Consider the following 13,415-nt stretch of genomic DNA (forward strand, 5'->3'; position numbering starts at 1 on the left):
TTTAGTCCGAAGATCCAGCTTGTGGTTAATTACCTGAAATCGTCTGAATATGGTGCGACAGGTGCTTAACATGCAATAGATTGAACCACTTTACTTCACTTGCCCCTCGAGGCATGTAGGAGCTCCACTGGTTATAGGAGGCTCTTTTTGTCATTATGATAGAAAAGCACCAATGGGCCTCAACTCTGTCACGGCGTATGTGATGAGCCAGATGAGTCTGATGTTCTAATGTGCTGAGCTAAGAGATATGAACTTGGGGCACTAATGAGATGTCACTGAAATGTGTTAATTTCCTTATGACTTTACAGAAAAGGAAGGGATACCAAATGCTGTTTGAGCGTACTCATGGCTCATTGGACTGAGATAGTACCAATTACAACCAACATAAATGTTCAGTTGCTTTTGCATGTAATTCCCTCGCTCCCATTTTCTTGTTACATTTTTTTTTTCCATCGTTCACAGTGGATGTTTATGAAATGTCATTTTCACAGTTTTTATACCCTGTTTGGTATTTAGAAAGCACAGGGTCAAAATAATATTAATTCTTCTATAGGCATGTTGTTTGCCAGTAGAATTTACATCATGTTTCAGTCTGAGTCGATCAGTTCCACTGTTCATACAAGCAGGAAATAAAGCAATAGTTTTTAAACCACTTGTTTAAAAGGCTGGAGTCTTTCCTAGTTAATACTGTATTTGAGCAGTTCTCTCTATTACATCAGGCATAGTATAAAGACATTGATAACCAAACATAATAAATAAAAAAGTATAGTGGAGCATTGCGAGCTTAAAGATGAGGGTTTTATAAACTATAGCAGTTTGCTAAAAGTTGAAGAGTTATTGAAATTATAGTTCAGTAAACATGTGCACAGAGAAGTCACCTATGGAAAACAAGTTAAATGTATTGTCAGTAAACGATTAGCAGATTCCTATCATGTTCAACTGCAAGTTAATAGTGGCACCTATTATGCTGATAAACTACCTTAAGAACAGATTAGCTCTTTATAAATCTATATTTTACTGGATAGACCTGCAACTTTATTCAACCATATAAAAATATTTTTAGTTTATTTTATTATACTGCAAACATATAGCCATTATCATAGCAGCAGCAAATATACACATCTCTGAGGACTTGTATTCCTGCACAGTTAATAAATCAATAGAAGAAAACAAGTAGAGAAATAAGTAAATGAGTAGGCATACTGTAGGATACCATGCCAAAGAAAAACAAAATAATGTAAAAGCCGGCTGGAAACTCGATTCGAGACATGTTCAAAACCAGTATTTATACTCTTTTTCAGCCTTACATTTACTTTTGTGAACAATGTGGAAATCATTACATCCCCACCGCCTTTAAAGTTCCATACACTTTGTAACAGTTCTTACTTCAGCTCATCATATCCAGTTGTAAAAAAAATAATTTAATAAAAAATATCAAGTGAGAACTTGCACAGTTGGGTAGTTGACTGCCGGTGATTTCCTCTTTTTTGATGTTTTTTTTTTCTGCTTTCTTATTTGAAAGCAGGAAGTCATAAGTCAGCAACTATTACCATGCAGTATTTACTAATAGCGACATCACCAAAGGCAATAGAGATAACTGCCACCCTCTTGGGTACCTGCCCTCATTTCCCCCAATCAGTGCTCTTAGAAGATGTATTCATGCAGCCTGAGGGATGAGGCCTGGAGGTAATGTAGGTATAGAGGAGGAAGTAAGAAGAGTTGAAAAGAAGTGAAACAGTGGAATCAAAGAGAATAAAGAAGTGACAGTGGAGCGGCGGTTTTACCCAGGAGCCTTTTCTCCTGCTGTCCCCTCACCTCTGACCTCATATTCAGTCTAGTATTTAGTCACAAGTGTCCCCAAGAAAATACTATACTATACTATACTATACTATACTATACTATACTATACTATACTACACTATACTATACTACACTATACTATACTATACTACACTATACTATACTATATTACACTATACTATACTATATTGCACTATACTATACTGTACTATACTATACTATATTACACTATACTATACTGTACTATACTATACTATATTACACTATACTATTCTGTACTATACTATATTACACTATACTATACTGTACTATAGTGTACCATATTACACTATACTATACTGTACTATACTGTATTACACTATACTGTACTATACTATGCTATACTATATTATACTATACTATACTGTACTATACTATATTACACTATACCAAACTGTACTATACTATACTATCCACTCAATGAGCTGTGAGAGCATGTTTAGTTCACTTGCTATGTTGGCCTGTGTGGCAGCTTCTACTCACTTCCTCTTTCTGCCTCTTTACAGACAGATACCATCAGCATTATATTCAATTCCCTCTTTTTTCCTCCTATGTCTACTTTCTCTCAATGTAGAATGAACTTTCTCTTGTCACTGTCACAGCTCCTTGTAGGTCTTGGAAATACTCCCTTCCTGCACTACCTCCTCTCTGTGTCTTCTTCCTTTCCCTTACTGAGAGTAAGTGAAGCCCCCTTTCCTCTCTGCTTGAGGCAGATTTGTGAAGAGGAAAGACAGACAGGCGGAGGAGGCAAACACAGGGCTTGAATGGCCTCATTCACAAGCGTAGCCAACTAAACACACAGATAGAGCACAGCACAGAATACACTATCACTCTCAATAATCACTGTCCTGTTTATGAAGCTGTTGCAGCTCAGTTATCTTATAAACTATGTTCTTGTGGACAGGATTAGATATGAAATCCATAAGGTGGCTGAACTCCCCCCTGCCAGACTATTGATTGTCAAGCTTTATCTTTTATCTTGGAGGACTGGTGTCAATATTAATGCCTCAGCAGCTCAACACTGCATGTTGGAATAGTTCATATTATAAACATATCATATTATATTAGATAGAAGTCAATTAGAGCATATAAATCTAAACCAAGTTTAACTATGTTGATAGCTACTAAAAAAGAACAATAATTAAAAAAGGTTTTAAGTGTCCCCTTTGTTCCTTCTTATTTTTGTCCTATATTTTATATGTCTACGAAAGAACATTGGTTTTTTGGCTTTTAGCTCATGCTTTAAAAGCATCATAGTGAATCAAATATGATCAAGTTTCATAAAATATTATGCTTGACATAGTTCCTTTTGTAATGTCTGATGTTTTACCCGATGTTGTTCCATTTTGCCACAGTCTGTGTTATATTGTAGAGGAACAAATATGAAATCCATACAGCGACTGAGCTCTCTGCCAGATACTATTGATCTCCAGACTTTGTGCTCTGTCTTGTCTCTAAAATGCTCCTCTTTAAATGAGGTGGGACGCCATTGAGTGTATAAAAGTAACGTTTCATCGCCTTGCAAAAATAACTTTTACACTGGTGTGTTTTCTATGCAGTCTGTCACAGTGTTAACTAAAACGTTATCATTGATTAAAGTAGATACAGGAAAAATACTGAACTTTTAAGGGAATGCCGCTAGTGGTTGTCTTAGAACTTAATAAGCGTGTTGTTCCATAGGGTCATATTAAATAATTGTATGTTCTATTTTATCAGCTTCTGTGTTCTCATTATGTTATAACTGTTTTGTTTTTAGGACTGAATGAAGAAATGTACCGTGTTCTGTCTGCGTTATTATTGAACTTTGAGTTGATCTTTTGTCTGTTTTTATAATGCTAGAGTTTTGAGGAGCTGAATGGAGCTATCAAACACTAAAGGACAAATAAGCAGTGTTACCCAGAAAGCATCATCTACCTAGTGAGAGTTATGCTATTGAAATCACTGAGGCATGGAGAGCCTCCTATTCCTCTTCACTGACTTTTCATCAAATTAATGCTGCTCAGACATCTAAGCTGATGCAAAAACATTTAAAATTAAGTTTCTGACTTTAATATCATTACCTTTCTTGTTTCTTCTGACTAAAAAATATTGCTTATTGTTCAGATATGCATTACATCATTGAACGTGACACCAATCCCATGGATTGATGTAAATCATGTAAAATATTTCACTATATATATGTTTAACATGTGAAACGCAGTAGATTCACTCTAATTATACTGCATACCTTGTATAAGCTTAATGTTGGCATTTACCTTTCCTCATCCTCCGTACTGTAGCTAGACCCTGGGCAATGTCAGGAAAGATACACCCTATGGTTTTTAAACAAGTTTGCATTTCTCATTTACTCAGGTGCTTGTTTTATCTCAGCCTTTACCTGCAGATAATGAGAGCTCACCACATTTTTCAGTGGGGTTTAGTGGCTGTCTGGAGAATATCTCTGTAGCTACAGGGTTGTTATTCAGGCTAATGGTTCGGAGGCAACTGCAGCATTAGGACAGAAAGTCTAAAAGTTGTATGTAGAATAGCAACAGTGATATCAGTTGCAGCTTATCTGTAAGCAGTTGTTGTTGCTGTCATGTAAAATACAAACCTGAGGTCGGAAGAGAGACTAGAAAAAAAGAAATAGGAACAGATAGGATAGGATAAATACGAGAGAAAGTGGACACAAACAATACCAGAGACTACGTATCAGCTGCACATGATTGAGAGTGCTTCGCAAATGCAGAAACACAAATGGAATTAAATCAGAGAGAGGCAAGAGTAGCTGCAGATGAAGCTGGTAAGGATCCAGAAGTTGGATAGTGTAGGTTGTGTAGAATAATGCAGATGTAGGAGAAAGAGATTTTTGTTGAGGTCTGCACAGGGAGAGAGAGAAGTTTGATAGACAGATCGAGCAATTAAAACCCTGAGAAAGACAGGAGATTGCACACCAAAAATCGAACATATGGAGGTGCTGAGAGAACAGGCAAGTAGGAGGCAACAAGACATAGAGGTAGAGGAAGTCCCAGGAGACCTATTGCGTCCGATGCTTTTACTGTGGTGATGATGCACCGTGCCTCTGGTCCCCTCCTCATTAAAGCTTTATGAAGCAAGCTTAGCACACATTTTATTACAATGACGCCACTGTCTGGCACATTCCAGCCTTGCGGCATGGTTGGTGGTGGTGATGGAGGTGGAGAGGGTTGCAGAGAAACAAGCCCATCGAGACATACATTAGAAAAAGAAATGTAGAGGAAAGAAAGAAATGAGAGCCAGCTTCAGAAGACATAAGGGAAAAAGGGAGACACAGAAGAGAGAAACAGAGAAACAAAGAGCGGATGAATGACGAATGAGACGTACACGGGGGTTTTCGTTATGTGCTCTGGGCCTGTGCGTGTCAGAGCATATGGTTGAAGATGTCTAGTTGTTTAAAAATACAATGTTTGGGATTATGGCTATCAATATTTCCTTAAGACTCAGGAGGTGGGCAAAAAAATTGCAGACAGTGATGTCAGAAACTGCATCTAGGTCAGTAGTTTTAGTCAAGTTTCGAAAAACTCATCAGTTGGCATGGGAACAGCAGTCAGTTGACATATGAAATGCCTTCTTCTGCTTTTTTTTTTTTTTTCTCTTCCACAAACAGCTGATCCCAAAAACACAAATTCATTTAAATCGAGAGAGGGCTGGCATATGACATGACACTGCTGTCAAAGAAATTCAGTGGTATGTGGATTTAGGTCTTACACAGTGTAAGGATATCATTTTTTCAGACTCATACCTATTTTTCATCAGGAAGCTGCCATCGTAAATGAGTGTCAAGTATGATTTGAAAAGCTGTCTCTGCTTTGCAGCTTGGTGCAGTCCTTCACTCTTTCAGTACCAGGTACCAGTCTGGTGTCTCGGTAACATACAGAATAAACATTAAATAGTTTATGACGCATAGTGTAGATCTCTATAATTGTCCTTCATGTTGCTATTTCGGAGAAAAGTAACAAATAAAACCTGGAAATGCTGTAAAAATCATCTCTGAAGGCACTAAGTACGTTGACTTAAAGGATACCATGACTCAGCTTCTGCTGAGTGATGCATGCTAAGTACGTAGTGTGCTAGTTCTCTGAATTGGAGACATTTAGCTCCTGTCATAATCGGAAACTAAATCCCTGTCTTATCGCCTCTTGGGTGCAGGGGCCTCGGCTTTGTTTAATTGCCACAAGCCAAAGCGTCAAAGCTGCATCTCCCTCAGTGTTTACCCCCACTGAGGCTTAGAGCTGATAATGGAATTACTCTGAGTCCCAGAAGGAGGGAGAAACAGAAAGAGGAGGAAGTCATACAGGAAGAGAAAGAAAGAGGAAATTAAGGAAAGTATATGGTGGAAGCTGAAAGCGATGGGATGGATTCACTGTCCTTCCTGAAAATAGAAGAGGAGACGAAGAAAAGGTATGAAATCAGCTGATGCGCAAGGAGTTGAAAAGAGGGAGAAAGAGGGATGAAGGAAGGGGGGGGGGGTTACAGAATGATGGTCGGTTGTTGCCAAAAGCAAAGTCTGCAGTCATCCTGCTTTCCTGTTTACTCCAGTGTGACGTATTACAGGCTGAAGAGTGAATTATGGTGCAGGATAGAGCTCAAGCTCAAAACATGCCCGCCTGAAAGACTCCAGCTGAATGGATGAATGGGGCAAAAGAGAGAAAGGAGAAGATGAAATAGGAGGATGAAAGAAAATGGGGGCAGACAAAGACAAACATTAAAGACAAACGAGTTGACACACATTTTCAGTCGATTCATTTGCCGATATCTTTGAAAGTGAAAGGTTTTTGTGCACATCTCAGTTGATTTGTCAGAATATGTAAGGGTTCTTTTTTTGTTTTTTTTTTGTTCAAAAACATTTGTGGTCGAGTGACAGACGCAAGCACAAGAGAGATTTTTGTGGAAGCGAAAAAGCGGAATACGTCAGTGCTTTTTACTCTCTCCTCTCTGTCATGGTTGAAAGCTCCGGGGTGTTTCAAGACTGAGTTGCTGTGTTGTAGTGGAAAATGACTTCACATTTAAAGTGAGCTCGGTCAAGGCTTTTTCTATCTTGCGTTTGAGTGTTTGAATGGATGTTAACTGTAAATTTTACATACTAGTTTTGACTAGTGGGAAAACATTAGGAAATTGCTTGTCAGTGGCTTAAATGATAGGATTTCCATCTATATATGTGCAAATGTATAGTATGTTGTTATACTTATGTATGCACTGTTTGTCAGGTGGCAGAGAAGAATGCATCTTGCGATGTTCTGGATCAAATCAAAGTTGGAAACTTCTTTACAAGTGCATCTTAAAGATTGATCCCGGTTTCATTCGACTGCTTAGTAAACCAGACACACAGTTCTGGCTGCTCACACACACTACAGTAAAATGGGCTGTTTGTGGGTCTAATTAGGAACGAGAAGGTAAAGCTGACACAAGCTGAAGTTGTCGCTCATTAAAACGGCTGACATGTTTATCCAGACTCCACAGTGTGAATTTAATGAAGGACCATGTGTCCTTTTTTTCCATTCCAGCCTGTTATTTGCTCATTTGCAAAATCAATGCATAAAAAAAACAGCGTATAGTCTAAATTTGCATTTTCCATTTTTTCTCCTTCTCTTCTCCTTTTTTTCTTCTTGTTTCTTCCTGTATCCCCGACCCTGCACTCCGTCCTTCCTCTTCTCCTCCATCCTCACCTCAGTCTGTTCTCAGTATTCAAGGGGGGTCTTCGCAATCTTCGGCCTTTATGACAAGCGCTCTGTGAACACGTTGACGTCGTTCTGTGGGGCCCTGCACATCAGCCTAGTGACACCCAGCTTCCCCACTGAGGGAGAGGGTCAGTTCACTCTGCAGCTCCGGCCATCCATCAGAGGGGCTTTGCTGTCACTGTTGGACCACTACGACTGGAGCCGATTTGTCTTCCTTTATGACACAGACAGAGGTAAATGCATATTGACAAATACGTTAACAACACATACAAAGAGTCACTATAAAAACAGGACTGTTTTGTTGTAACTAAGACTTTGTTTCACAATGTCTCATCTGTTTTATGCTCCATTTTCTTTCCTTGTTGGTTTTAAAGGCCAACGTAGGATTTAGGAAGTATGCAAAAGGGGCTTTAACTCACCATTATAGTCCTCATTTATTGTCTACTATAACAGTGCAAATGGGTGTAACTCTCATCACAAGAGATTCATAAGCTCTGCTGTGATAACAACACACACGTGGGTAGATCTGCTGTCTTTTATCTCTGTGCCAAAATTCAAAACTTAGGTGTGGGAGATTAAAACAGATCAGGGTTCATTTGGGTTCAGTTTGGGACACACTGAGAACAAAAGAATACAATCAAACCATAATCATCTCCTTAAAAGTCTATTTACCCAATATCATTTAGCCTTAATTTAGGGCCCAAATTAGACCTTGTTGGCACATGAAAAAAGTACAGAGACTGTTTCCACAGTTGTATCCTATCATTAGGTCAGCACAGCTCCAGTGCCACAAAGGTGTAATTTATAGTCAGTCAAATGCCAGGGTTTGGCGTTAACTCTTGCAGTATTCACCTGATTTTAATATGACCATCCCATCATGCAGTGCACGTAAGTTAGTGGAGCAGGCATAGCTGAAACCCTCAGCCCCTAACCACTGTCATGGGAATGCTTAGTACGCTATCACTGTCTCTCTCCCACTCTCTCTCTCTCAAACACACACACATACACACTAATTCCCTGCCACAGGGAGAGAAACACAGGTCAAACATGGCACAAAGTCCCCAGTGTAGTGGTGTGATGGGGAGTGGGCGAGCTGCAAAGAATGTGTATATTAGTGTGTGTCTGTGTGTAGTTGTGTCTGCTCTGTCTGTGACTCGGCCATGCTCCCTCTGGTCCAAATTACCTAGGTTAGTACTGAGGGAGAGCAGAGGGACAAAAGAGGAGGGATGAGCGGGTGCATGAGAGACAGGTTAGGTCATTCGAGCTGGTGGAGCAGCCAAAAAGAGAGAAAGTATGAAAGGTAGGTGTGAGACTGGGGTGGGAAGGAGGGGTGGTGTAGGAGACAGGGGAAGTGGAAAGATGCAAGGAGGAGAGTAGAGAAAGGGCAGGAAGAGGTGCAAGAGGACAAACGGGATCAGAGGACCTCTGGGGATATACAGTAGCATACAGCAGGGAGAGGGGGTGCAAGGATTGAGAGAACAGGGGAAAGGAGGGGGGGGGGGGGTGCGAATGGAGCGAAGGATGGATGCGTAGAGTTTGGGCTGTGCTCAACCGTGACTTGGCCAAGGCAGGGCCCTTCATTATAGGCTCCCATCAGGCCCTGCTGCTGGTAATGTGCTGGAAAATGGGCAGTAACGGTGTGATCTGTTTTATGCTCCCCGCTCTGCTCCGCAGATAGTGTGCAGACTTACTCACACACAGACACACAGAAAGCTGAGCCATGTCCCTGTGTCACACCTGCACTCAAAGACGCACGTGCATACCGAGTATAAATTTACATGACCACTTGCCACATGTGAGGCTGGAAAGGTGAAAGCATAATGTGGCAGCACGCATAAAAACAGAACCCACTTTTTGCATTTTAAACCACAAACACACACTTACACACCTTCAGAAATGAATGTTGCTGTAACTGAAGCATTAAATAGCTCCCAACACAAAAGCAGAAAAACACATGGCAGTGTTGCACTGGGATGGATGTCATTTTATGTTGTAGTGTAGTTATTCATGCCACATGTTTCATTGTGTGTACATGAGTTTGAGTGTAATATGTTTTGTTTTGATTCATCCTATGAGACATTTGGAGGTTTGATGCAGATTTCAATGATCATTCTAATGCAAATAAAGAAAGTGGCTATATTACAAATGATAATTACTGTAATATTGTTTGTCATTATTGTCATTATAGTTTACTTGTTTTGACCTAACTGGTACTACCATAATTCATTGCTGGTTATGTTGCCACCTGCTGCTCGTAGGCTCATATTAACTTCCAAACTCATCTTATATTTCCCTGCGACACACACTTACCCTATTTAAAACTGTACGCCATGATTGTGTAGAAATAGAAACTTCCTCTCTGTGTTTTGTTGTTCCAGTCTATAACGCTGATAAATGACAGTGTGTTGTCAGATTAGTTGCCTTTAAATCAAAGCTCACTTCTAAAAAAGAAGCAATGGGAAGTTCAGTTTCAATAAAATGTCAATTTTAACATTACCACAATTTTAACATTACCACTCTCAGTGGTACTGGCAATCTGTTGTTTTGGCTGATAACTGATAGGCTTGTTGAGTTGATAAGGTGACATTCAGGAGATGACTGTTACTTGGTGTGCTAAGCGCTTTAACCTCACTTCTGAAGACAAGACATCAGAGGATTGCTTTGATAAATTAGGCTGTTGAATCTGCTCTGAAGCAATCCACTCCTGCTGATTTTAAAATGTTGTGCAGACAAGTGCTGGTGGGAATTTTTTTGGCTTTAAATATTTCTGCAGAAATTGTAAAATGCGATCACTACTACTCCTAAGTACAGCCTCTGCCTAGTACAGCATTCATTTTTTTTCTTCCCTTACTCTCTGTTGTCTAGGTTATGCAATACTGCAGGCAATTATGGAGAGAGCGGGTCAGAATGGATGGCAGGTCAGGACACACACAAACACAAAAGTTCCAGGAAACAGGCCAAACAACACACAAGCAATAGCACATCTCAGTCTGCATAAAATACACACACACTGCATACATAATTACGCTTTGGTTCTTATCATTAATTGGTAACTGGCTTGTGGTTTGTATGTGTGACCTTGTTCCTATTTGTGTTTACATGCACATACACTTTCCATGCGAACACGTGTACGGTGCGTAACACAGGTGAGTGCAATCTGTGTGGAGAGTTTCAATGAGGCGGCTTATCGCCGACTCTTAGAGGATCTGGATCGTCGCCAGGAGAGGAAATATGTCATTGACCTGGAGCCTGAGAGACTGCAGAGCATCCTAGAACAGGTAATGTTGTAGAAGGGTAATTAACAAATTCAACCAATCGACTTTTTTATTGCAGTGGTCATGTGGTACATTCCTTAACACTAGAAATATACATAATAATAATAATATATATAGTAAACATAGTCCCTAGCGGCAGGACAACGCAGGTTAAAAAAGTAACCACAGGCAAGATATTTGACTGATTACTGATCTGGAAACTGAAAAACTCTAAAAAGCATTTTAGATCATGAAATACTGCTTTAATAGAGGCCACTACAGTTTTATATGGCACTGTTAGTATCACTGAGATTATTGCAGACAGGGCAGAGATTACATCACTGACCTGGACTTAACAGCACTTAACATTTAATAATGAGGTACAGAACCACCACAGCAAAGTGACACGTTATTACCACCTTAAACCATAGTCAACAGAATCGACTGTGGTAAGTAATGAAAGTAAGACCCTTTGAGAAGATTTTAAAAACCATTAGAGTCAGTATTATATTATAATTATTGTAGTGTTGCATGATGCGTTTTTGATAATTGCGAAGGCACTGCTTATGCTTTTTGACACCTGGAAATAAAACAGGATTTTCCCAGGAGTTTGTATTGTGGAATGAAACAACATGACCTCCCCATCAGTATCTGAGTGCACTAAATACACCATACTGTCCATACACACAACATATAGGGAAAGGTAGACACTCTTACAGCTAGATAAGGTCATTGCATTATCTGTCTTGCTTGTCTTGATTTTTGAATCTTGAGCTATGACAGGTGGCACAAATAAACGTCTGTGTGGGTGTGTGCCCTTTGATTCAGGGTTCAGCGTAACGCCCCGTTGGTTCTGACACCTATCATCAAATCTGATCGTCTATGTGCACATCTGAGAAACTATAAATAAATGCTCCAACAGCAGTAGTGCTTGAACATACGAACACATGCTATAAGCTAAAGGCAAACATACACACACCAGCACATTGCCATATAGCTACACAAACACACCCCAGGAGCAGCAACACAGATAGACAAACCAACAGACTGTTTCTTAATTGGCTTCTGTGGTGAGTGCACAGACAGACGGAGACACACACACACAAACATGCACACAGACACACGAGTGTGCACTTAGACAAAGATACAGACACAAACACACACTCCCATCACAGTGGGCTCTGCAGTGCTGGCACTGGCTAGCATTGCTGTTCTGAGACACATACTGCTCTGTGTGTCCGCCCCTGCCAGCTGCACTCTGTGTGTGTGTGTGTGTGTGTGTGTGTGTCGATCAGACGATCAGATTCGATGATAGGTGTTTCTGTCTGTGTCAGCATATAACTGTTGATATGTGTGGGACAGATGTTAATAACTTATTAATTAGTTCCGTGCGTCATGTTAATGTGAAAATGTGCCACGTTCCACTTCATTCTGTTGTACAGCACATAATGAAAAGTGATAAAAACATTGCAGACTTCAGTGAACAGAAAAAACACTTTTCACTTCACTACAGTGCCAAAGCATCAGTCATGCGATTCCGGCACAACTGCCAGACAGACAGGCAGTAGTAACTCCTGTTCCATGTCATCACGCATTTACAGTGCATGAAGTGGAAAGCAAAAAGGTGTGGATGTCTAAGTGGTGTGTAGTGGTTTTAGGCTCTAGTTTGAGTAAGCTGATGGTGTAGGAAAAGCAGAAACGCTCTCAAAATGGGTTTTTGCACAGTACATATACTCACATGTAACATATATCTATATTTGTAATGTCTTTATATTTCAATAAGAACATAACTACTATTCCCCTATTCGCATACAAAACATAGCCTTTTGTGGTGACAACCTGTCACTACCATATTAGTTCTGGGCACGCGCCACCGCAAGTTCAATGATCTCTTTACAGGGTACCTTTTTTTAAAATCAAGTTTGGCCAGGCTGCAGTCTGAGTCAGCGTGGTACCAGTGATCAGTGAAGGCCTAACATGTTCATCACTGCCTCTGCTTCTGATCAGCTAAGAAAATAACCACAGCTATTGTAGGGGAAGACAAGGGACCCACAGATGGGATAGAGTCTCACTTATTTACCTGGTTGACTCCCATGACCTGTCCTGTAAGACTTGATTAAAGCTGCTATGAGTTAATTGTTAAACCTACATGGACGTCAGTAAATAAAGCAATGATGTCTCTCTCTCTCTCTCTCCCTGTTTTTCTTTTCAGGCTGTCAGCGTGGGGAAACATGTAAAGGGTTATCATTACATCATAGCAAACCTGGTAAGAACATGTAATGGTATTATTTTCTGCTCTTATTTTGAAATGTTTCTTATATTTTGTTTTACTAGTCAACATGAGAAGGACAGAGGAGAGCTGTCATTTCTTGTATTTATTTCTGAATAATATATTACCGTTGGCCTTTCCTCAACAATGTACAGAAGAAGTACAGTATTGCTTCAACCTTAATCCCTAAAGTCTGTCCACCAGCAGTTCCCTGCTGGAAGGTGAAAAAAAGGGGCCGGTGAGTGCAGGTCAAGCTAGATAGGCTCTCGGAGCTTTTGGCAATTAGCATCCATCAACCCAGGATAACCCTTACATGTCTTTACTCTCTACCTCTGTCTCTGGTCGTTTATCCCTCTT

At 40.1% G+C, this 13,415-nt stretch overlaps 1 protein-coding gene across 4 annotated transcripts in view; it reads left to right on the forward strand.

Annotated features, from left to right (window-relative positions):
• The window catches only part of gria4a (glutamate receptor, ionotropic, AMPA 4a), a 79,167-nt gene that overhangs the window by 25,521 nt on the left and 40,231 nt on the right, over positions 1-13,415 (forward strand). For 3 of the 4 annotated variants that reach the window (XM_026369433.1, XM_026369431.1, XM_026369422.1), the window contains exons 3-6: positions 7,529-7,768; positions 10,401-10,453; positions 10,682-10,813; positions 13,002-13,055. In XM_026369433.1, coding sequence (XP_026225218.1) covers positions 7,529-7,768; positions 10,401-10,453; positions 10,682-10,813; positions 13,002-13,055 — 479 coding nt within the window. Of the gene's footprint in view, positions 1-5,462; positions 5,545-7,528; positions 7,769-10,400; positions 10,454-10,681; positions 10,814-13,001; positions 13,056-13,415 lie in introns of those variants that run through there. The other variant, XM_026369429.1, reaches the window with a different exon arrangement.

This window comes from Anabas testudineus, chromosome 13 (assembly GCF_900324465.2).
Source record: "Anabas testudineus chromosome 13, fAnaTes1.2, whole genome shotgun sequence".
Lineage (NCBI taxonomy): Eukaryota > Metazoa > Chordata > Actinopteri > Anabantiformes > Anabantidae > Anabas > Anabas testudineus.